The sequence below is a fragment of the Pristis pectinata genome, chromosome 40 (genome assembly GCF_009764475.1).
Source record: "Pristis pectinata isolate sPriPec2 chromosome 40, sPriPec2.1.pri, whole genome shotgun sequence".
NCBI lineage: Eukaryota > Metazoa > Chordata > Chondrichthyes > Rhinopristiformes > Pristidae > Pristis > Pristis pectinata.
The window spans coordinates 1880719-1905500 of record NC_067443.1 but is presented as its reverse complement, the minus strand read 5'-3'; the positions used below and the strand labels follow the sequence as shown (position 1 = coordinate 1905500).

The 24782-nt window shown below is 60.6% G+C and overlaps 3 protein-coding genes across 3 annotated transcripts in view; 1 reads left to right on the top strand and 2 right to left on the bottom strand.

Annotated features, from left to right (window-relative positions):
- The window catches only part of LOC127587392 (basic proline-rich protein-like), a 13668-nt gene extending 13505 nt beyond the window's left edge, over positions 1 to 163 (bottom strand). Inside the window, exon 1 of the mRNA XM_052045691.1 lies at positions 95 to 163. Coding sequence (XP_051901651.1) covers positions 95 to 163 — 69 coding nt within the window. The remainder of the gene's footprint in view (positions 1 to 94) is intronic.
- LOC127587391 (death-associated protein kinase 2-like) lies at positions 164 to 9875 on the top strand. Its single transcript, XM_052045690.1, has 7 exons — positions 164 to 276; positions 368 to 394; positions 2286 to 2438; positions 3128 to 3173; positions 3946 to 4035; positions 4953 to 5048; positions 9717 to 9875. Exons 1-7 carry the CDS (start codon positions 164 to 166, stop codon positions 9789 to 9791), a joined length of 600 nt encoding a protein of 199 aa, XP_051901650.1. The 3' UTR covers positions 9792 to 9875.
- Positions 9876 to 16819: 6944 nt separating this feature from the next.
- LOC127587390 (basic salivary proline-rich protein 3-like) lies at positions 16820 to 21599 on the bottom strand. The gene is made up of 2 exons (XM_052045689.1): positions 21014 to 21599; positions 16820 to 16986 (listed from the first exon to the last, which is right to left on the bottom strand). Exons 1-2 carry the CDS (start codon positions 21597 to 21599, stop codon positions 16820 to 16822), a joined length of 753 nt encoding a protein of 250 aa, XP_051901649.1.
- Positions 21600 to 24782: the final 3183 nt, after the last annotated feature.

The window sequence follows — 24782 nt, the reverse complement described above, 5'->3', positions numbered from 1 at the left end:
GGGAGGCGATACGCAGACCCTGTATTGGTGTCAGCATGCGGGACCCGCACAGCAGGTGATATGCGGGACCCCCACAGGAGGCCATACGCGTGACCCCCTCCATAGGAGGCGACACGCGGGACCCCCACAGGAGGCGATACGCCAGACCCCCACAGGAGGCCATATGCGTGACCCCCTCCATAGGAGGCAATACGTGGGACCCCCACAGGAGGCGATACGCAGGCCCAATGGGTTGCGAAACGCCATCCCACAGCTGCGTACACTGGGCGCTGTGTTGTAGATTGCACCCCCCCCCCCCCCCCCCGAATCCTGTCTCGCCCCACCCACCCACAGCCGGGACATTAACCTCTGCCCTGTTCCGTTCCAGGAGCGTTGGAGTGATCACCTACATCCTGTGAGTGTCCCCCCCGGGCATGGTCCGATCCCACACACTACAGCCCCCTCTCTGACCCCCCAGGCATGGTCCGATCCCACACACTACAGCCCCCTCTCTGACCCCCCAGGCATGGTCCGATCCCACACACTACAGCCCCCTCTCTGACCCCCCAGGCATGGTCCGATCCCACACACTACAGCCCCTTCTCTGACCCCCCGGGCATGGTCCGATCCCACACACTACAGCCCCCTCTCTGACCCCCCAGGCATGGTCCGATCCCACACAGTCCTCCCCTCTCTGAGCCCCCAGGCATGGTCCGATCCCACACACTGCCTCCCCTCTCTCTGGCACCCCCCTCCCAACCCCCCGGACCCCGCTCACTCCACATTGGTTATCCAGCTGACCACAATCATCGGCACCTCCAGACCCGCCCCCTTCCCCCCCACCCCAACCGAGGGAGACATCACCACCCGCAGGCTCCCCCCCTCCACCGTCCCCACTCGGGAAACACACCGGCCGTTCCTTCACCGTCACCGGGTCCAATCCCCGGGACTCCCCCCCACCGACAGCACTGCGGGAGCGCCTCCCCCCCCCACCCCCCCCACCACACACACAGACCGCGGGTGGTCCAAGGGGGAGGCTCAGCCCCCGACCCGCCCTGTCGAGGGGGGCGGGGGGGGATGGGCGATCAATGCTGGTCCGGATGTCCCGATCCCAACAACGTTCCGGCGAAGGAGCGGGAGAGGACGGGGAGGGGGTCGGGAACTGTAGGGAGGTCGGAAGGGATTCCCTCCGGGGAACAGAGCAGGTTAACGTCAAACACAGGACAGTCCAGCACAGGACAGGCCCTTCGGCCCACAACGTTGTGCCGAATTCATTAAATGCCCAACTCATCCCTTCTGCCTGCACAGTGTCCATCCCCCTCCATTCTCTGCACATCCGTGGGCCTATCTACGAGCCTCTTAAACCCCTCTATCGTACCTGCCTCCACCCCCACCCCTGGCAGCACATTCCAGGCACCCACCGCTCTCTGTGTAAAAAAAACTTGCCCCGCACATCTCCTCTGAACTTTCCCCCTCTCGCCTTAAATACACGCCCTCTGGTGTTAGATATTTTGACCCTGGGGAACAAAAGATACCGGCTGTCTACTCTATCTGTGCCTCTCATAATCTTATAAACCTCTATCAGGTCTCCCCTCAGCCTCCGACGCTCCAGAGAAAACAACCCAAGTCTGTCCGACCTTTCCTTATAGCTCGTGCCCTCTAATCCAGGCAGCGTCCTGGTGAACCTCTTCTGCACCCTCTCCAAAGCCCCCACACCCTTCCTGTAACGGGGGCGACCAGAACTGAACGCGATACTCCAGATGCGGCCTGACCAGAGTTTTATAAAGCTGCAACGTGACTTCCCGACTCTTGAACTCGGTGCCCCGACTGATAAAGGCAAGCGTGCCGTACGCCTTCTTTACCGCCCCGTCGACCTGTGCGGCTATTTTCAGGGACCCCAAGTCCCCCTGTACATCAACACCGTTAACGGTCCTGCCGTTATCTGTGTACTGTCCTGAAGGGCGGATTCATTGGAGTCATTTGTAATCGGGAGGGGCTTCCCATTGAGTTAATGAGGAGAGGGCTGCTTCCAGGGGGAGGGAGGGGGTCAGAGGGAGAGGCGGTCGTCAGGGAAGACGGAGACGGTGGGAGGGATGCCCTTCATAGCCGGCTGCTCTCCGTTGGGAGTCTCCTGCAGGAATCCGGAGGAGGAGGGGGGCGCGGGGAAGGTTCGGCACACGAACTCAGGGCGTCACCAGCATGGCGTCGATGGACATGACCCCCGATCCCTGACTTTTCCCCCCCACCCCCGACCCCTGCCCCCCCAACCACCAACCCCCCCACCGCCCCCCCCCCCCCCCCCCCAGCCTCAGCGGCTTCTCACCCTTTCAGGGGGACACGGACAGTGAGACGCTGGTCAACATCGTGGAGCTGAACTACGAGATGGAGGGCCACAGCTTCGAGACGACCAGTGACATGGCGAAGGACTTCATCGCCAAGCTGCTGCTGAGGGAGCCCGAGTGAGTGACCGCTCGGCCCGAGCCCTGGTCGGGGGGCGTCACCCAGCGCGGGGACACCAGCCGGTCCACGCCGGCCGAGATACCCATCCAATCTTGTCCCGTATCCCTCTAAACCTTTCCCGCCCGTGGACCCGTCCAAGTGTCCGTTAAACGTTGTTAATGTCCCTGCCTCGCCTACGTACGGGCCGCCCTCTGGGTGAAGAAGTTGCCCCTCAGGTCCCCTTTAAATCTCTCCCCTCTCACCTTAAACCCACGCCCTCTGGTTCTTGATTCCCCGACCCTGGGGGAAAAGACTGTGCACATTCACCCTATGGATGCCCCGCGTGATTTTATACACCTCTATACGATTACCTCTCAGTCTCCTACGCTTCAAGGAATAACGTCCCAACCTGCCCGACCTCTCTCCATAACTCAGGCCCTCGAGTCCCGGCAACGTCCTCGTAAATCTCCCTCTGCGCTCTTTCCAGCTTAGTGGCATCTTTCCTGTAACAGGGCGACCGAAACCGTGCACAATACTTCAAGTGCGGCCTGACCAGAGCTTTATCCGACATTTGGTGCCTCACGCCGTTCTCTCTCCCTCCTCTCTCTCCGCGCCCCCACCCCCCCCCAACCCTCTGCCTCCCGGTCTGGTGGGCGGGTGTTTCACGGAGAGCGCAGTGATTGACGGACGGATGTGTTCCTTTGCGCAGGGCGCGGCTCACCGCTGACCACTGCCTCCGACACCCCTGGATCAAGGTCAGTACGTGGCCGGTCGCCGCTCCTTCCCCCCGCGTCTGCAGACACCGGGAGCTGTTGTAGTGCAGGGTCTGACCATCCTGGGGTCCGGGGTCACGGTCTGAGCACCCCAGAGTCAGAGGTCACGGTCTGAGCATCCCAGGGTCAGGGGTCACAGGCTGCTCACCCCCAGGGGGTCAGATTGGTCACCCTAGGGGTCAGGGGTCACAGTCTGAGCACCCCCAGGTCAGTGGTCACAGACTGGTCACTTCAGGGTCAGGGGTTACAGACTGCTCACCACAGGGGTCAGGAGTCATGGTCTGAGGACCCCGGGGTGTCAGGGGTCATAGACTGAACACACCAGGGGGTCACTGGTCACCCTAGGGGTCAGAGGTCACAGTCTGAGCACACTGGGGTCAGGGGTCACAGACGTCACCCCAAGGGTCAGCAGTCAGTCTGAGCATTCCAGGGTCAGGGGTTACAGACTGGTCACCTCAGAGGTCAGGGGTCACAGTCTGAGCACAATGGCGGTCAAGGCTCACAGACTGCTCCCCAGGGGTCAGGCTCCCAGACTGGTCACTCTAGGGGTCAAGGGTCGCGGTCATACGACCCCAAGGGCCAGGAGTCAGGGTGTGGTGACCCGGAGGTTGGGGGTCACAGTCATATGACCCTGGGGGCGGGGGGTCATGGTGTAGTGACCCTGTGGTCGGGGAGGTCACCGGGGTCATGGTGTGATGACCCCGGGGTCAGGGGTCAGCACCGACGTCACACACTCTCTCTCTTTCGGTTTCAGCCCGAGAACCGTCGGCAGCAGCTGGTCCGGAGTCGCTCCACCATCAACATGGAGTCTTTCCGTGCCTTCAACGCCCGGCGGCGGTGGAAGGTGGGGGGCGGGAGGGAGGGGAGGGGGAAGGGAGGGGGAGGGGGCGGGCTGGGGTGGGAAAAGAGGGGGAGGGGAGGAGGAAGGGAGGGGGAAATGGGAGGGGGAGGGGAGGGGGAGAGGGAGGGGGAGGGGAGAGGGAGGAGGGGAGAGGGGGGGAGGGAGAGAGAGGGGAGGGGAGAGGGAGGGGGAGAGAGGGGAGGGAGGGAGGGGAGAGGGAGGGGGAGAGGGGGAGGAGGGGAGGGGAGAGGGAGGGGGAGAGGGGGAGGGAGGGGGAGGGGAGAGGGGAGGAGGGGAGGGGGAGGGGGAGGGGGGGAGGGGAGAGGGAGGGGGAGGGGAGAGGGAGGGGAGAGGGGGAGGGAGGGGGAGGGGAGAGGGGGAGGGGGGGAGGGGGAGGGGGAGGGGGTGAGGGGGAGGGGGAGGGGAGGGGGAGAGGGAGGGGGAGGGGAGGGGGGTGGGGGAGGGGGAGAGGGAGGGGGAGGGAGGGGGGGAGGGGGAGGGGGAGGGGAGGGGGAGGGGGAGCGAATCCCACATCACAGCTTCATTCAGGTGGCACATTTACACAACTGGCTTCCCCCCTTCCCATCTCCCCTCCCCTCATCCCCACCCCTCCCCCCCCTCCCCCACCCCCCCTCCCCTCCTCCCCCCCTGACCCCCCCCCCCAGCTCCCGGCCACTATAACTGTTTACCCCTTCCCTCCACGCCGAGCCTTTTCCCATTTCCCTCCCCCCTACTTATTCCCCTCCTCCCCCTCCAGGACACTCCCTGCCCCCTACTCCCCCCTCTCCCCCCACCACCCCCCCCCCCAGACCCCTGCTCTCCCTCCCGCAGGGACGTCCTGACGTCGATTTCGGCCGTCCCAGCCTCGCACGGGACACCCCCACACTGATGAACTTCTACCCCCCCCCCCTCCGCCGCAGGTCTCCTATAAGATGGTGTCCGCCTGTAACCGCCTGCGCCACCTCCGGCGAGGGAGAGCCCGGTCACACCCAGCGCTGGACGAGGTGTTCGTGCAGGTACGGGGCCGCGGGCGGGGGTCCCGATCCCAGCGGTGGGGACACCGGGAGCTCGGGGGAACAGGAGGGGAGAACAACTCAGCTCCGTCACCGGAACGCGCGCTGCTCTAGTCGCCCCGTTACAGGGAGGACGTGGAGGCTTTAGAGAGGGTGCAGAAGAGGTTCACCAGGACGCTGCCTGGATTAGAGGGCACGAGCTATAAGGAGAGGTCGGACAAGATCACAAGATCACAAGATCACAAGATAAGGGAGCAGAAGCAGGCCATTCGGCCCATCGAGTCTGCTCCAAGGAAAAGGGAAAAAGAAATGGGGTGGGAAAAAAAGAGAGAGAAAAAAAAACTATTCTAATCCCATTTGCCAGCCTTATCCCCATATCCCTTGATACCCTGACTATTTAGATATCTGTCTATCTCCTCCTTGAACACCCCCACTGATCTGGCCTCCACTGCTGTGCGTGGCAAGGAGTTCCACAATTTCACCACCCTCTGGGTAAAGAAACTTCTCCTCATCTCTGTCTTGAAACTGTACCCTCTAATTCTAAGATTGTGCCCTCTGGTCCTGGACACGCCCACCAAGGGAAACAGCCTAGCCACATCTACTCTATCCTTTCCTGTCAACATTTTAAATGTCGCTACGAGGTCCCCTCTCATCCTTCTGTACTCCAGCGAGTACAGTCCAAGAGCCGACAAACGCTCATCGTACTTAAGCCCTTTCATTCCTGGAATCATTCTCGTAAATCTCCTCTGAACCCTCTCCAACGTCAGCACATCCTTCCTAAGATGCGGGGCCCAAAACTGCGCACAGTATTCCAAATGAGGCCTCACTAGCGCCCCGTAGAGCCTCATCAACACTTCCTTACTTTTATACACTATACCTCTCGAGATGAATGCCAACATAGCATTCGCTTTCTTAACCACCGATCCAACCTGGTGGTTAACTTTTAAGGTATCTTGTATAAGTACCCCCAAGTCCCTTTGTACTACCGCACTATCAATCTTCTCTCCTTCTAGATAATAATCTACCCGCTTATTTCTGCTTCCAAAGTGTACAACTGCACATTTCTCAACATTGAATCTCATCTGCCATTTCCTTGCCCATTCTCCTAAACTGTCTAGGTCCCTCTGCATCCTTTCTATTTCCTCTATGCTCCCTACTCCTCCACTTATCTTGGTGTCATCCGCAAACTTAGCCACACAACCATTTATTCCATCATCCAAATCATTGATGTACAAGGTAAAAAGGAGAGGCCCCAACACCGACCCCTGCGGCACACCACTAGTAACCGGTAACCAACCAGAACGAGATCCTTTTATTTCCACCCTTTGCTTCCTGCCAACCAGCCAATTCTCCACCCATTTTGCTACCCTGCCCATAATTCCATGACCTCTCATCTTATTAATCAGTCTCTTGTGAGGCACCTTATCAAAGGCCTTTTGAAAGTCTAAATACACAACATCTACCGCCTCTCCCTTATCCACCCTACCTGTGATTTCTTCAAAAAACTCCAATAGGTTGGTCAGACAGGACCTCCCCTTCACAAAACCATGTTGACTAGGTCCAATCTTGCCTTGCGCCTCTAGGTATTCGGTAACCTCCTCCTTGAGGATAGACTCCAATAATTTTCCCACCACTGACGTCAGACTAATAGGTCTGTAATTGCCTTTGTGCTGCCTCCCACCTTTCTTATATAACGGAACTACATTCGCTACCCTCCAGTCCTCCGGAACCATGCCAGAATCTATCGATTCCTGAAAAATAATCGCCAACGCCTCCGCTATCTCCACAGCCACCTCCTTCAGAACCCGGGGATGCACCTCATCCGGTCCGGGAGACTTATCAGCCTTAAGCCCCTTTAGTTTTCCAAGCACCTTCTCCCTATTAATCTCAATTGAACTCAGCTCCAATTCGTGAGACTCCTGACTAATGGGCACATTGCTTATGTCCTCCACGGTGAAGACAAACTTGGGTTGTTTTCTCTGGAGCGTCGGAGGCTGAGGGGAGACCCGAGAGAAGTTTATAAGATTATGAGAGGCACAGGTAGAGTAGACAGCCGGTATCTTTTGTTCCCCAGGGTCGAAATATCTAACACCAGAGGGTGTGTATTTAAGGTGAGAGGGGGAAAGTTCGAAGGAGATGTGTGGGGCACGTTTATTTTACACAGAGAGCGGTGGGTGCCTGGAATGTGCTGCCGGGGGTGGGGGTGGAGGCAGATACGATAGAGGGGTTTAAGAGACTTGACGTTAACCTGCTCTGTTCCCCGGAGAGCAGGAGAGGGACTGATCTCCTCCAGCCTCTCACAGTCTGCAACCCCTCCCCAGCAAACCCCGTCCACCCCCCCCCCCCCACCCAGCCGGAGTGTCCGTGGAACCCAGGTCGGGGGGCGGTGGGGGTGGTCGGGGGGGGAGTGGGGGTTGTCCCTGCCCCCCTGCCTCCAGCCGACAGCGGCCCGGCCGCGGGACGGAGGAGCTGAGCCCCGGGACGGGCTGTGGCTCCGGCCGCAGGGTACCAGTTCCGGTTCCAACGCTGGCATCGGTCCGACGACCCAGGGGGATTGACCGGATCCGTCCCAGTCACCTGGGGTGGGGGGGGAGGGGGGTGGGGGGACATCCAGAGACACAGACTATCTGCTGGAGGAACTCAGCAGGTGAAGGACACACACACACACACACACACACACACACACACACACACACACACACACACACACACACACACACACACACTCACACACACACACACACACACACACACACACACACACACAGGCATCAGAAGTCAACGCCTCTGTGGCTGGAATCGGACCTTGTGCAGGGGAAGGGGGTGGTGGGTGTTGGGGGTCAGTCATCCCCGTCCCGGGACACCACTGCAGGAGTCCCTCCGGGCAGTGTCCTGGGCCCATCAGTGACCCTCCCCGAGCATCAGGTGTGTTGGGGGGTGGTTTGGGGGGACGTGTCCACTGAGGGTCCAGTCCATTCACACGTCCCAGCCACCTTCACTGGTGACCGCCTCCTGCTGGCTGTACCGGGAAAAGTCAACAAGTCAGGCAGCACGGAAACTGGCCCTTTGGCCCATCCGAGCTAGTCCCAACTGCCCGCGTTCGGCCCCAGATCTCTCTGTCCACGTCTTTACACCGACCCCCACTTCCAAAGGCAGCTCGTCCCACATCCCCAACCCCCTCCGCGTGAAAACGTCGCCCCCGCAGCTCCCTTTTAAATCTCTCCCCTCTCACCTTAAACCAGGACACCCTCCCCACCAGCCTCCCCCCACCGACCCTGGGGTTAAAAGACCGTGACCGTTCACCTGATCTACGCCCCCTCATGATTTTTTAAACCTCTCCTCCAGTCCCCGGGAACGTCCCCGTGAACGTTTCCTGCATCCTCCCTGGCTCAGTGATGTCCTTCCCGTCACTGGGCGACCAGAACTGCGCCCCAATCCAACAAATAAAATTAAACGTAACCACGGGAGCTAAACTGTTGGGTAGGAGGTGACTCCTGGGCAAGAAAAACTTAACGCAAAAATGAACCTTGTCTTTCTTTGTCGAATTGTGTTCTTTCTTGTAAAAATTGTGTATAATTTAAAGTTTTTCATGTGAATGCTGCTTATCTGATGCTCTGAGCCTGTGATGCTGCTGCAAGGAAGTTTTTCGCTGCCCCCGTGTACACCTGGACTTGTGCAGATGACAATAAACTTGACCTTGACTTTTGACCTATTTGACCCGGGGACCTGTGGATCCCACCCACGCCCCCGCCGCCGTCCCACCGACCCCTGCCCTGTGACCCCGTGGCCCGCAGGCTTCTGACCCCAGACCCTGCGGCGGGAGGGAACCAGTGGTGGCATTCAGCGGCGGTGAGCGACGTGACGACGAATCGCGGCTCGGGACGGGCAGCTGCTCCGCCCGGGACCGCGAGAAACCGCGGAGAGTTGTGGACACGGCCCAGCGCATCACAGACACCAGCCTCCCCTCCGTGGACTCCGTCTACACTTCCCGCTGCCTCGGGAAAGCAGCCGACGTAATCAAAGACCCATCCCACCCGGACATTATCTCTTCCCCCCCCCTCCCATCGGGCAGAAGATACAGGAGCCTGAGGGCATGTACCACCAGGCTCAAGGACAGCTTCTACCCCACTGTTATAGGACTACTGAATGATAAGACAGACTCTTGACCTCACGATCTACTTCGTCGTGGCCCTTGCACCTTATTGTCTGCCTGCACTGCACTTTCTCTGTAACTGGGACACTTTATTCCGCATTCAGCTTTCCTTTGGTACTCCCTCGATGTACTGATGTACGGAATGATCTGTCCGAACAGCTCGCAGACCAATGCTTCTAAGATTTCTTTATTAGTCACACGTACATGGAAACACACAGTGAGATGCATCTTCTGCGTAGAGTGTTCTGGGGGCAGCCCGCAAGTGTCGCCACGCTTCCGGCGCCAACATAGCGCGCCCACAACTTCCTAACCTGTATGTCTGTGGAATGTGGGAGGAAACCGGAGCACCCGGAGGAAACCCACGCAGACACGGGGAGAACGTACAAACTCCTTACAGACAGCGGCCGGAATCGAACCCGGGTCGCTGGCGCTGTGATAGCGTCGCGCCGACCGCGCCTGCGCCGTGTCTCGGAACGGGTGACAATAATTAACGGGTCCCGACTGTCTCCGTCCTACAGAGGGATTGCGAGAGTGACCACGAGGAGTGGAGTCCCGGCATGCTCTTCCGGAGGCGGAGAAGCAGCTCGTCGTAGCGGGAGTGGATCGGCGGCGGGGGGACGGGCGGCGAGACGACAGACGGGCCGTGACCCGATCCGTCCGCACCGAGACCGGACGAGGAGGACTGGGCCCTCGCGGTGGGGGTCGGGGGGGGGGGTGGTGTCCGAGCAACGACCCCGTCGGGGTGGGGAGGAGGGAGGGAGCGAGGAGGAGGGAGAGGTGAGTGAGGGGAGAGGGGAGGGGTGTGTGGGGGGGAGTGTAGGGGAGCAGAGAGGAGCGTAGGGGAGGGGAGAGGACGGTGGGGGAGGGGAGGGGATGGTGGGGGAGGCCGACGGTGGGGGAGGGGACGGTAGGGGAGGGGACGGCAGGGGAGGGGGTGGTGGGGGAGGGGACGGTGGGGGAGGGGACGGTAGGGGAGGGGACGGTGGGGGAGGGGACGGTGGGGGAGGGGAGGGGACAGTAGGGGAGGGGACGGTGGGGGAGGGGAGGGGACAGTAGGGGAGGGGACGGTGGGGGAGGGGACGGTAGGGGAGGGGAGGGGACAGTAGGGGAGGGGACGGTGGGGGAGGGGACGGTGGGGGAGGGGAGGGGACAGTAGGGGAGGGGACGGTAGGGGAGGGGACGGTGGGGGAGGGGACGGTGGGGGAGGGGAGGGGACAGTAGGGGAGGGGACGGTAGGGGAGGGGACGGTAGGGGAGGGGACGGTGGGGGAGGGGAGGGGACAGTAGGGGAGGGGACGGTGGGGGAGGGGAGGGGACGGTAGGGGAGGGGAGAGTTGGGGAGGGGAGAGGAATGAGGGGAGGGGAGGGGAATGGAGTGTTGGGGAGGGGAGAGGGGAGGGGTGTGGACCGGCGGGGCCGTCCCAGGACCAGGGAACAGAGGTGGGGGTCCCGAGGCGGGTGGGGAGTTGGGGAGGGAGGGAGAGTCTGCCCACCGCTCCCTCAACCCAGCGTTCCCCTGGGATCACCCTGTTCCGTGGGATATTCCCTTCCCCCCTACACTCTCCGGACCCGGTGTGGGGGAAATGGCGGTTTTGGGATCTTGCTGTGCGCGGGCGGGCTCTCGTGGGCCGCGGGAGACCCCCGAGGGTCCGGCCGGAAGGGATGTGGAGGGTCCCCCTCCCACCCCACCCCCACCCCGAACATTCCCAGCGGGATCCTCCCTCCGGATCAGAGTTTGGGAAACCCACCCGAGTCCTGGGAAGGGTCACACAGTGTGGGAAGAGGCCCTTCGGCCCACCGTGTCCCTGCCGACCCATCTCCACCAGTCCCATTCCCCACACTCAGTCCTGATTCCAACCCCTCCTCTGGGGGGAGAATTCCTCCTCGGATCCCCTCTGAACCTCTTCCCCTCACCCTCTGTTCCCTCATTTCAGCCCCTCTTCTTTGGGGGAAGGTTTCCCACTCTCCACCCTATCTACACCCCCCATAATTCTGTCCCCCTCTGTCAGGTCCCCCCTCCGCCCCGGGGAGAACAGACCCAGCCTCTCCGCTCTCTCCTCGTAACTGAGACGCTCCGTCCCAGGCACCGTCTGGGGGAACCTCCTCTGCACCCTCTCCAGTGCAGTCACCTCCTGTGTGGTGACCAGAACTGCCCCCAGTGCTCCAGCTGTGGGCCGACCGGTGGTTTATAAAGCTGGACCAGAACCTCCCTGCTCTTGTATTCACTGCCCCGGCTGATGAAGGCAAGGATCCCGCACGCCTTCCTCACCACCTGATCTGTGCTGCCTCCTTCAGCGATCCTTGGTCTGGTACACCGAGCTCCCTCTGTCCCTCAGTACTCCCCACCGTTCACGGTGTGTGTCCTACCCTTGTACACCGAGCTCCCTCCGTTCCTCAGTGCTCCCCAGGGTCCTACAGTTCATGGAGCGCTGTGCCGCGGGAGGGGCGGTGAGGAGGGAGCGATGTAATTCATGTGGGACTTTCAACTATTGGTCCCACTTGCCTTCTAAGTGCATGTGAAGATCCCATTATTGGGTGCAATAAACACATTGAGTACAAAACGTTTGAATCCTTCACAAAACCCGAGCTGGAGTTGGCCGACAGGCGGATCGGGGGTGCGCGAAACGGACCCACAAGAGATTCCGCAGACGCTGGGATCTGGAGCAACGCGCGCACAAAACGCTCGGCGGGTCAGGCAGCATCCGCGGAGGGAGGTAAACGTCTCGGGCCGAGACCCTTCGTCAGGACCGGGAAGGAGGAGGGCAGAAGCCGGAATAAGGTGGTGGGGGGGGGGAGAGGGAGGGGCCCACGCAGGCAGGGGAGAGGTGAGTCCGGGCGAGAGGGGGGGAAGGTAGGTGGGAGGGGGAGGTGGGGGGAAGACGTAACGAGCTGAGGGGCGACGGGTAGAGGAGGCCGAGGGCTGGAGGAGGAGGAATCCGGTAGGGGAGAGGGCAGTGGACCATGGAATGGATGGGAGAGGGGAGGCGATGGGCAGGCCGGGGCAGGGGGCCACAGGAATGAGGGAAGACCGAGGAGTGTGGGGGGGGGGGGGAGAAAAAGAAGGGGACGGGTTACCAGAAGGTTGAGACCATCAGGTTGGAGACTCCTGAGGCAGAATGTTTTTAAAAATTTTTTTAACATTTTATTTACAGCGCGGTTACAGGCCCTTCCGGCCCAACGAGTCCGCGCCGCCCATTTTAAACCCCTATTAACCTACCCGCACGTCTTTGGAATGTGGGAGGAAACCGGAGCACCCGGAGGAAACCCACGCAGACACGGGGAGAACGTACAAACTCCCTACAGACAGCGGCGGGAATCGAACCCCGATCGCTGGCGCGGTAATAGCGTCGCTACCGCGCCTGCCCCCATGTGAGGCGTTGTTCCTCCAACCTGCGCCTGGCCCCAACGTGGCAGTAGAGGGGGCCACGGGCGGACATGTCGGCGTGGGAGTGGGACGTCGGCGGCCACCGGGAGGTCCCGGCCGCGGCGGCGGACGGTGCTCGGCGAGGCGGGTCACCCCTATCTGCGTCGGGTCTCACCGACGTACAGGAGGCCACACCGGGAGCACCGGATGCAATAAATGACTCCCTCGGACTCACAGGGGAAGCGCTGCCTCGCCTGGAAGGACTGTCTGGGACCCCGAATGGTGGTGAGGGAGGAGGTGTCGGGACAGGAGCGGCTCTTGGTGGGGTTGCAGGGATAACGTGCCGGCGGGGGGGGGTGGGGGGGTGGTTATCAAAGGGATAGATGGACAAGGGAGTCGCGTAGAGAGCGGTCCCTGCGGAAAGTGGGGGGGGGTGGGGGTGAGGGGAAGATGTGCCCAGTGGTGGGATCCTGCTGGAGGCGGCGGGAGTTGCGGAGAATGAGGTGTCCGATGCGGAGGCTCATGGGGTGGCAGGTGAGGACGAGGGGAACCCTGTCCCCGTTCTGTCAGCGGGGAGAGGGGAGGGGGCGAGGGCAGAGGTGGGGGAAATGGAGGAGGTGCGGGTGAGGGCAGCATTGATGGTGGGCGAGGGGAAACCCCGGTCACTGAAAAACGAGGAGATCTCGGATGTCCAGGAAAGGAAAGCCTCGTCGTGGGAACAGAACTGGGAGAAGGGGATGGCGGCCGAACAAGTGACGGTGGGGGGGGGGGGGGGGGGGGAAGAGGTGTCGTCACGGGAACTGTGGGAGGGGGTGGGTTTGTAGAAGATGTCGGTGGTTCGTCTGTCTCCGGAGGCGGAGAGACCGGGGACGGGGAGGGAGGTGCCGGAGACAGAGCGAGTGAGTCTGAGGGCGGGGCGGACGTCGGCGGCGAAGGTGATGGAGTCGGCGAGCTCTGCGCGGGTGCAGGAAGAGGCCCCAGTGCAGCCATCGATGCAGCGGCGACCGGTGCAGGGCTGGGACGTGCGCTGCCCCACGTAGCCGACCAGCCGGCCGGGGTAGCCGGGCAAATGCCCACGGCGACACCTCTGGTCCGGAGGAGGTGAGAGGAGCTGACGGGGAAGTTGTGGAGGGTGAAAACTGGTTCCCCTCGAGGGGGGAGGGAGACGAGGAACGGGGAACTGGTTCCCCCCCCGAGGCGGGAGGGAGGGGGGGAAGGGACACGGGATAGGCCTGTGTCCCAGAGAGAAGCGGAGGTTCCTGAGGCCTTCCCGACGGGGGGGGGGGGGGGGGGGGGGGTGGAAGCGCGCAGGGACCAGACGTCCCTGGGGGCCGGGGAGCTGGAAGTTGTCGGAGCGGTGGGGAGCACGCGAGGGGTCCCGGACATGGGGGGGAGGGACTGGACCCGGGGGGTCGTCGGGGTGGTGGGAAACAATGTGGAGTCAAGATACAAGGACACGAGTTCACTGGGCAGTAACAAGGGGCCCACTGGGGCAGTTGGGTTTGTGGATCTTGGGTAGGGGGTAGAAACGGGGGTGGGGGGGGTGGTTGCAAACCCTGCTCTGGACTGGATCCAACTATACCCTGGACCGGATCCATCTGTACCCTGGACCGGATCCATCTATACACCGGACCGGATCCATCTGTACCCTGGACCGGATCCATCTATACCCTGGACCGGATCCATCTATACACCGGACCGGATCCATCTATACCCTGGACCGGATCCATCTATACACCGGACCGGATCCATCTGTACCCTGGACCGGATCCATCTATACCCTGGACTGGATCCATCTATACCCTGGACCGGATCCATCTACACACTGGACCGGATCCATCTGTACCCTGGACCGGATCCATCTATACACTGGACCGGATCCATCTGTACCCTGGACTGGATCCATCTATACACTGGACTGGATCCATCTGTACCCTGGACTGGATCCATCTGTACCCTGGACTGGATCCATCTATACCCTGGACTGGATCCATCTATACCCTGGACCGGATCCATCTGTACCCTGGACCGGATCCATCTATACCCTGGACCGGATCCATCTATACCCTGGACAGGATCCATCTGTACCCTGGACTGGATCCATCTGTACCCTGGACCGGATCCATCTATACCCTGGACAGGATCCATCTGTACCCTGGACCGGATCCATCTATACCCTGGACCGGATCCATCTATACACTGGACTGGATCCATCTGTACCCTGGACTGGATCCATCTGTACCCTGGACCGGATCCATCTATACCCTGGACAGGATCCATCTGTACCCTGGACCGGATCCATCTATACCCTGGACTGGATCCATCTGCACCCTGGACTGGAACTGCCTATACCCTGGACCGGATCCAACGATTCCCTGACCATTACATGGATTCTGTCATCACTGTGGATTATTTTAGCCCTGACCCTGCTAAACTTTGAAACCCCGTGGACATGGCCAGTGACCTCTCCCCTCTCAGCTCAGCAGGGTGTCCAATCAGGCGCTTGCTTTTGCCCAGCACATCAGTTGTCCAATGGCTGCTGGTTTTGCTGGTGGGGGGGGGGTCGGCGTGTGGTGGTTGGGCTGTTGAACTCCCTGCAGGCAGGGTCAGGGGTCAGCATTGGGAGTGCAGCAGAGGCTCAAGGGTCGGGTTGAGAATTGAGAGATCAAACCCTGTCAGGGGTCAGAGGGGAACACAGGGTCAAGGGTTGGGACTGCGCTTGAGAACTGAGAGGTCAAACAGTGTCAGGGGTCAGGCATTAGGGGATCAGGACCAGGTGGATGCACAGTCGGGAGTCACAATTGGATGGATGTGCAGGGTCAGGGGTCATTAACTGGGTGGAGGTGCAAGGTCAGAGTGCCAAACTGGGAAAGAAGACCGGGGTCAGGGGTCAGATCTGGGCACATGATGCAGGGCCAAGGGTCAGCAGAGCAGGGAGAAGACTAAGACCAGGGGTCAGGGTTGAGAGGGCATCCTTCAGGACCCTGGGACCCCGGAGTTGGCCTCAGCTGGGACCTAACCAGGGATCGATGTCACAGTGAGGACAGAGAAACATTGAGAGCGGCAGGTCTGAGGGGACAAGGGAAAGCGGACGAGGGTCAGGAGTCAGAACTGAGAGGGCAGCCAGGGGTCAGGAGTGAGAGGGCATGGGTCAGGACTGAGAGGGCAGCCCAAGGTCAAGGGTCAGGTCTGAGAGGACAGTACTCGAGCTTGCAGGACCAAATGAACCCACAAGAAGGGGCCGATGAACAAACCCTGAAGCAATAAGACCTTCTATGGCCATAAACTTCCATCTGTATCACCTGGCGCAGCGGCCATTTTGGGGAGCCACCGGCGGCCATCTTGGAAGCAGCTGGGTGGCCATTTTGTCACTGAGTTACCCTGGTGACAGTGGTGGGGGGAGCGGTGATGGCCGTCACCCCACCCTCCCCTAACAGGGCTCAGCTGCGAGCCCTCCCGCTCGGCAGAAGCCCACAGACCGCAGACTGCCACCTCCTCCGGGCACAGCAGACCGCCACCGTCTCCGTCGACCCCCCCGAGCCGGACCGCAGACCCTTCACCGCCGGGACGCGCGGCCCCGGGGTCGCCGAGGCCGACCTGTGGAGCCCGGGGTCACGGGGCCTCGGGACGGGGGGGGGGGGGTGGCCTCGGGACGGGAGGACCTCCGGGGGTGCTCCCCCGCCCTCCCGTCAGGCCGACGCTACAGCCGCCGGGCAGCCCGTGACCTCGCCCGCGGACACCGCGCGATCTTTCTCCGGGGAGTGCCCGGGCATGGACGAACCCCCGGAAGATTGCCGGGCAGTCAGCTCGGGAGGAGCCCTCGGCTGCCCGCACTCGACGGGTAGCCTGGCCAGGCCGAGGAGGAAGGCAACCAGGACAGGCCCAACACCCTCCCCGCCACTCCCCCACCCTGACCTCCAAACCTGGTCAATGAGTACGAGGAGGGTGAAGCTAAAATGTACCCAGAAGGCGAGAAGCAGCGCCCTCAGATAGGGAAATAGAACTATAGAACACTACAGCACAGAAAACGGGCCATTCGGCCCTTCTAATCTGTGCTGAAACTTTATTCCGCTAGTCCCATTGACCTGCACCCAGTCCATAACCCTCCAGACCTCTCCCGTTACAGGGCAGGGCTCTGTGCAGCACCCTGTGCCCCCAGCTCCCCCAAGGTACAGGGGAGCAACCCCCGCAGAGAGAGGGACCTCGCCGGGGACACTCCCCACCCCACACCCCTCCTCCTGGACCCTTGTCGTGGGCCTCAGGCCGTGGCAGGCTTCCCACCCAAAATGGACGCCAGCGGAGGGAGAGGGTGGGGCGGGAGCCGGCCGTTTCCAGGCGGTGGGGAGGAGCGCGCCGATCCGGATCCGGATCCAGCTCCGGGCCGGTGGTCCCGCTCCCCCCGGAGCGAGGGAGGGGCAGAAGGGCCTGCGGGGGGTGCAGCAGGAGGAGCTCGGCCCACGTGTCCCACTGGGCCTTGGTGGGGGGTGGGGGTGGGGGGGTTGTGGGGTGAGGGGTTGGGTTCGGGTGGGGGGGGTGGGGTGGGGTGAGGGGGTTGGGTTCGGGTGGGGGGGTGAGGGGGTTGGGTTCGGGTGGGGGGGGTGGCAGGGGGGAAGGTCCCAGCGGTGGGACACCCGGCCCCCGAGTCGAGGCCCCGTTGTCAAGGGCGACGGCGCTAGTCCCGAGGTCTGGAGGGGAGGGGCCGAGGGGACGGGGCGTCTGGGACTCCTCGCCCTGGGGTGGGGTGGAGGGAGGTGGGGGGGGAAGGGAGGGGGTGAGCGTGACTCCTTCCCGCCGGTTGAGACCCGAGAGGTTTTGGGCAAGCACAAGGCCCGCCATTGTCACCTCGGCCATGGGTCGCCAAGGCGAGGTGGCTCCCCCCCCCGTGAGGACAGGTGCGGGGGGGGGAGGGACAAAGGTCAGCGGAGGAGGGGATCTCCCCTCCCAAGGGGGTGTCCTCTGCGCATAGGCAGATCCCAGGGCGTGTGAGGGAGCTCCTGGGGAGTTGGGGTGGGGGGAGCGAGGGGCCGTACCAGGAGCTCTGCTGAGCCGACGCGGGAGCCCAGGGGAGGGAAGCACCGCACAGGGAGATTCCGGTGGGATTCCGGGGGTCGGAGAGAGGGGTTCAACCTCGGGGGAAGGGAGGCAGAGAGAAGGGGGCTCATAGGGATTCAGACCCCCTCCCCACACCAGCACACCCACCCCCCGCCCCCCTCCGATCACCGCAGTCAGGACGTCTTCGGAAAACCGTCAGATATCCAGGCACCGCCGCCAGTCAGAACACGGAGTCACAGAGTATTCCAGCACAGAAACAGGCCCTTCGGCCCAACCGGTCCGTGCCGACCGAGATTGCCATCTAAACCGGTCCCGTTTGCCCGCGTTTGGCCCGTATCCCTCTAAACCTTTCCCGTCCGCGGACCCGTCCGAGTGTCGTTAATGTACCTGCCTCACCCACTCCCTCTGGCAGCTCGTCCCACGTACGGACCACCCTCTGGGATAAAAAGTTGCCCCTCAGGTCCCCTCTCACCTTAAACCTGTGCCCTCTAGTTCTTGATTCCCCAACCCCGGGGAAAAGACAATGCGCATTCACCCTATCGATGCCCCTCGTGGTTTTATACACCCCTCAGTCTCCTACGCTCCAAGGAATAAGGTCCCAACCTGCCCAACCCCTCTCCGTAACTCAGGCCCTCGAGTCCCGGCAACATCCTCGTAAATCTCCCTCTGCGCACTTTCCAGCTTAATGACATTTTAAAATCCGGCAGATTGTGTGGCAAGTTTCACCGAGGGATAATCTGTCTGCAAGATCGACAACAGCAAGGAACAGGCGCTGGGGAAAGTGACCGAGGGAACACCCAAGGGCGACGTGCAGTGGAGGAGTAGGGGTGTAGGGGGAGGTTCACCTGCTGGTGACGGGGGTGGGAGACAAGGTATTGCTGCATTAGAGGGGACAGAACATCGAGGGTCTCGACAACACCACAGCTCAGGACACAGGAAAGACAGAAGGTACACACGGCACCCCTCACTGTAACACCGACATACCCCGCACCCCTCACTGTAATACTGACACACCCCTCACTGTAACACTGACACACCCCTCACTGTAACACCGACACACCCCACACCCCTCACTGTAACACTGACACACCCCTCACTGTAACACCGACACACCCCACACCCCTCACTGTAACACTGACACACGCCTCATTGTGACACTGACACACCCCTCACTGTAACACTGACACACCCCTCACCCCTCACTGTAACACCGACACACCCCTCACTGTAACACCGACACACCCCTCACCCCTCACTGTAACACCGACACACCCCTCACCCCTCACTGTAACACCGACACACCCCTCACTGTAACACCGACACACCCCGCACCCCTCACTGTAACACCGACACACCCCGCACCCCTCACTGTAACACCGACATACCCCGCACCCCTCACTGTAATACTGACACACCCCTCACTGTAACACTGACACACCCCTCACTGTAACACCGACACACCCACACCCCTCACTGTAACACTGACACACCCCTCACTGTAACACCGACACACCCCACACCCCTCACTGTAACACCAACACACCCCACACCCCTCACTGTAACACTGACACACGCCTCATTGTGACACTGACACACCCCTCACTGTAACACTGACACACCCCTCACCCCTCACTGTAACACCGACACACCCCTCACTGTAACACCGACACACCCCTCACCCCTCACTGTAACACCGACACACCCCTCACTGTAACACCGACACACCCCGCACCCCTCACTGTAACACTGACACACCCCTCACCCCTCACTGTAACACCGACACACCCCGCACCCCTCACTGTAACACCAACACACCCCTCACCCCTCACTGTAACACCGACACACCCCTCACTGTAACACCGACACACCCCACATCCCGCACTGTAACACCGACACACCCCTCACTGTAACACCGACACACCCCTCACTGTAACACTGACACACCCCGCACCCCTCACTGTAACACTGACACACCCCACACTGTAACACTGACACACCCCTCACTGTAACACTGACACACGCCTCATTGTGACACCAACACACCCCTCACTGTAACACTGACACACGCCTCATTGTGACACCAATGTGCGGTGTGTACCCTCTGCTGTTCCCGTCCAGTGTCAGTGGGTCTGATTCCTGCCTCTCCTCACTGCGGCTCCCGCAGCCCTGAATCTTGGACGTCTGCTCTCCTCTCCTTGCGTGGGACACCACCTTCTGGGCCTGTGCTCTCGCTGAGCAGTGGGAGCTGTGTCCGGGGTGTGTCCCGTCCAAAGGGCAGTGTGCGTGTGTGTGTTTGCCAGGTCCTGCCAGGAACCTTCTGCCGGAACCGCTGCCTCCTCCCTAAGGGTGACTGTTCTTTCTAACTCTCCGCACGCCTGACACGTCGATGTGTGAGTGACTGTCCGCCTGTACCCGCACAGGCGGAGGTTGGCTTCTGCCTGTAAGTACTTTGCACATCGTTTCTCCGCTGTACAGTCAGGCGACCTCCTTACCCCCCGCTTCCCGGCAACCCCTGCAGAAAGCAAACACCCTCACCGATGCCCTATCCCCTCCTGTCAGTGTGTGTTCGGGACAGCTCGCCGGATCGAGTCTGTCTCCCTCCCCGACCCTACTCCCTCTGCGGTGACGTGTGGGGTGCAAGGTGCCAAAGTGGGCTGCTGATGACGGAACGCGAGCTGGGGCAAGGGGTCGCGCCTGTGCGGATACGCAGGGCGGTCTGGGAAGGTTCGCGCCGGAGCGAAGATCTGGCTGTTGGGGCAGAATGTGGGCAAACGTGTGTTGCCCGTTTCATAGAACGTGTCATTTTATAGAACATTTCATAGAACGGGTCTGTGCTGGGTTAAAGACATCTCATCCCTTCTGTCAATCTCCCTCCACTCCCTGCACATTCAGGTGCTGATTTAAACCCCTCTATCGTATCTGCCTCCACCCCCACCCTGGCAGCACATTCCAGGCACCCACCGCTCTCTGTGTAAAAAAACTTGCCCCGCACATCTCCTCTGAACTTATCCCCCTCTCACCTTAAATGCGCGCCCTCTGGTATTAGATATTTCAACCCTGGGAAAAAGACACCGGCTGTCTACTCTATCTGTGCCTCTCATAATCCTATAAACCTCTATCAGGTCTCTCCTCAGCCTCCGCCGCTCCGGAGAAAACAACCCGAGTTTGTCCGACCTCTCCTTATAGCTCGTGCCCTCTAATCCAGGCAGCATCCTGGTGAAGCTCGGCAGGGAAATCTTTTCAGAAAATGAAGCGAATTATTGGAAAGGTTGAGAGGTTGGCGAGTTCTCGGGTGGCTGGGTGGATGAGAAGATGCAGGCAGAACAAGTAATTCGGAAAGATCGGATTTTATTGCTATTGCACAGGGAAGTGAATATAAAAGTGTTGTTGCTTCGGTTACTTGGGGCATCGGTGAGGCCATGTCTGGAGAGCTGTGTGCAGTGTCGTCTCCACCTGGAAGGAAGGCTGTTGATGTGTTGGGAGCTGATCCCCAGAATGAGGGAAGGAAGACGCGCTGGGCTCGGAGGGGTGAGATCCCGAGGGGTGGGTGTGGAGAGGGTGCTCCCTCCCGCGGGACGCGCTGGGCCCGGAGGGGTGAGATCCCGAGGGGTGGGTGTGGAGAGGGTGCTCCCTCCCGCGGGACGCGCTGGGCCCGGAGGGGTGAGATCCCGAGGGGTGGGTGTGGAGAGGGTGCTCCCTCCTGCGGGACGGTCTCGGACCCAGGGGCCGCTGTTTGAAAACAACGCCCCATGGAATGGTTGCGTTGTCCACGGGCGGCCCGTCTCCCCGGGGAGGGAGTGACGTCCCCTCTCACTCCCCTGCGATCCACCCTCAGGGGGTGGGACCCAGTCCAGCGTCGACCTGGGCTCCGGGGATCCCGGGAACGTCGTCCCGCCGGCAAGGTGCTGACCCGTGTCCGCAACGTCAGTGTCGGGCGGGACGCCCCGAGGCGCCGTGGGGTCAGGTGGTAAAGGGGAAGAGGTCATGGGGTCAGAGTACAAATGGGGATGTGTGCAGGGGTCGGAGTGTGAGTGGAAAGATGTCATTGGGGGGGCATGGGGTCAGAGTTGAAGAGGTCACGGGGTCAGAGTGTAAAGGGGAAGAGGTCACGGGGTCAGAGTGTAAAGGGGAAGATGTCACAGGGTCAGAGTGTAAAGGGAAAGAGGTTGCGGGGTCAGAGTGTAAAGGGGAAGTGGTCAAAGGGTAAAGAGGAAAAGAGCACAGGGTCAGAGTATAAAAGGGAAGAGGTCATGGGGTCAGAATGTATAGGGGAAGTGGGCATGGGGTCAGGGTGTAAAGGGGAAGAGGTCAGAGTGTAAGGGGGAAGAGGTCAGGGTGTAAAGGGGAAGAGGTCAGAGTGTAAGGGGGAAGAGGTCAGGGTGTAAAGGGGAAGAGGTCAGAGTGTAAGGGGGAAGAGGTCAGGGTGTAAAGGGGAAGAGGTCAGAGTGTAAGGGGGAAGAGGTCATGTGGACAGAGAGCAGAGGGGACATGGAGGGTGTGTCTTGGATGCGGACGAGGAGGCCTTTCAGCCCTTCTCTCCCAGGCTATCACCTGCTTCCATCACCCTCAGGACCAGACGTACCGACCTCGAGGGTTCCAGTCGATCCCTGGTCAGTGCAGCTCTTGGTGGGGGAGAGGAGAGAGCTCCCTCCTCCCCCTCTCCACCCCACCCCCCCCACCCCCAGGGTGAGTTGGGGCTCCCTGACCCCCACCCCAGGCCTGATTCGAATCTTCGAGCTGAGACCGCTGTGCCACTGAGTCAATGCCTCACCGAAGAACGTGGTGCACAGTGCGCCCGGGTCTGACACGAGGCATTCGCCGGCGAGCAGGGTCGAGTCCAGGGGCGGTCAAGTCAGGTCGGTGCATTCATTGCCACGTGCGGGTTCGGTGAGAACGCCATCCCAGGCGCCTGGGTACGGACAACAGACAGAACATAACTTACACAAGACGGCAAAGAGAAAGACGGTGCTAAACAGGACATTAGTGCAAAAATTAACAAAGAGACGGCGGTGCACGAGGTGGTCCGTAGTGTCCCGCTGCTGAGGTGGGGTTAGGGATGGGCTGGTCGGTTCAAGAACCGAATGGTTGAAGGGAAGTCGCTGTTCCTGAACCTGGTGGTGTGGGGACTTCAGGCTTCTGTACCTCCTGCCCGATGGGAGCTGCGAGAAGACGGCATGGCCCGGATGGTGGGGATCTTTGATGATGGACGTTGCCTTCTTGAGGCAGCGCCTCCTGTAGATACTCCCGATGGTGGGGAGGGATGTGCCCGTGAGGTATTGGGCTGTGTCCACTGCTCTCTGCAGCCCCTTGCGTTCCTGTGCGTTGGAATTGCCGTACCAGGCCGTGATGCAGCCAGTCAGGACACTCTCGACAGTGCATCTGTTGAAGTTTGTTCGAGTGTTTGGTGACAATTGAGGTGTCTGACTCGGATTGTACGGGGAGACTGTACCTGGAATATTGTGTACGGGTCTGGTCTCCCAACCTCAGGAGGGATAGACCGATGGCAGTGAGATTACGACGAAGGTTCGATCCCCGGGACAGGGGGAATGCAGCACTTGGAGTATTGTGTACAGCTTCGGTCACCCTTGTCATAGGAAAGACGTCATTAATTTGGAAAGAGCGCAGAGGGAGATTTATGTTGCCGGTACTCGAGGGCCTGTGTTATAGAACATAGAACATAGAACAGTACAGCACAATGCAGGCCCTTCGGCCCACAATGTTGTGCCGACCTTTAAACCTCACCTAAGACTATCTAACCCCTTCCTCCCACATATCCCTCTGTTTTAAATTCCTCCCTATGCTTATCCAGCAATCTCTTGAATTTGACCAATGTACCTGCCTCCACCGCCCCAGGCAGCGCATTCCGTGCCCCAACCACTCTCTGGGTGAAAGACCTCCCTCTGACGTCTCCCTTGAACTTCCCACCCATTACTTTAAAGCCATGCCCTCCTGTATTGAGCATTGGTGCCCTGGGAAAGGGTTATAAGGAGAGGTTGGGCAGGCTGGGACTTTATTCCTTGGAGCGTAGGAGACTGAGGGGTGACCTTAATAGAGGTGGATAAAACCACGAGGGGCATCGATAGGGTGAATGCTCACAGTCTTTTCCCCAAGGTTGGGGAATTGAGAACTAGAGGGCACAGGTTTAGGGTGAGGGGGGAGAGATTTAAAGGGGACCAGAGGGGCAACTTCTTCACCCAGAGGGTGGTCTGTGTGTGGAACGAGCTGCCAGAGGGAGTGGGTGAGGCAGGTACATTAACAACATTTCAAAGACACTCGGACAGGTCCATGGATGGGAAAGGTTTAGAGGGATAAGGGCCAAACGCAGGCAAATGGGACTGGCTTAGGTGGGACTCTGGGTCGGGATGGACCGGTTGGGCCGAAGGGCCTGGCTCTGACTTTATGACTGGGACACTGTTCCATGCGGAGAGGTTAAGCAGACTGAGCCTGGAATCTCTGGAGAAGACACGGGGAGGGTGATTCCCCCCGGCCGGGGAGTGTGGGACCAGGGGTGACTGTCTCAGAACGAGGGGTCGGCCGTTCGGGATGGAGACGGGGAGAGATTTCTTCGCCCAGAGGGGTGGGGAACCTGTGGAGCTCTCTCCCCCACCCCCTCCCCACAACCCCCAGAGGCTCAGTCGCTGAGGATGTTCCAGAGGAATTTTTTTTGTTGGATATGAGGAAAAATAACGAGATCGTGATGCGTGCAGGGAGTAGGTCAAACCTGGAGTCACACAGCGTGGAAACAGGCCTCTCGGCCCATCACCTCCACGCTAACCCATCGTATTCCCCAGCACCTAGTCCTTAGCCTTCTCTGCCTTGGTGAGTGGAGAGTTTGTCCAGGTACTTGTGACTCCATTGAACGTGCTAGCAGGCATGGAAGGATGAACGGTGTCCCCCACCCTGCTTACTGGTAGCCTGCTACACGATCCGGGTGGGACGCGGCCGGGGTATCTGGCAGGAGAGACGTGGACCCGGTCCCACGGACACTCCCCCCTCGCTCTGCCCAGACGGCCCAGAGTTCTGGAGTGTTGCGTTCAGTTCTGGTCGCCCCCCCCCCCCCATTACGGGAAGGGTGTGGGGGCTTTGGAGAGGGTGCAGAAGAGGTTCACCAGGACGCTGCCTGGATTAGAGGGCACGAGCTGTAAGGGGAGGTCGGAAAAACTTGGGTG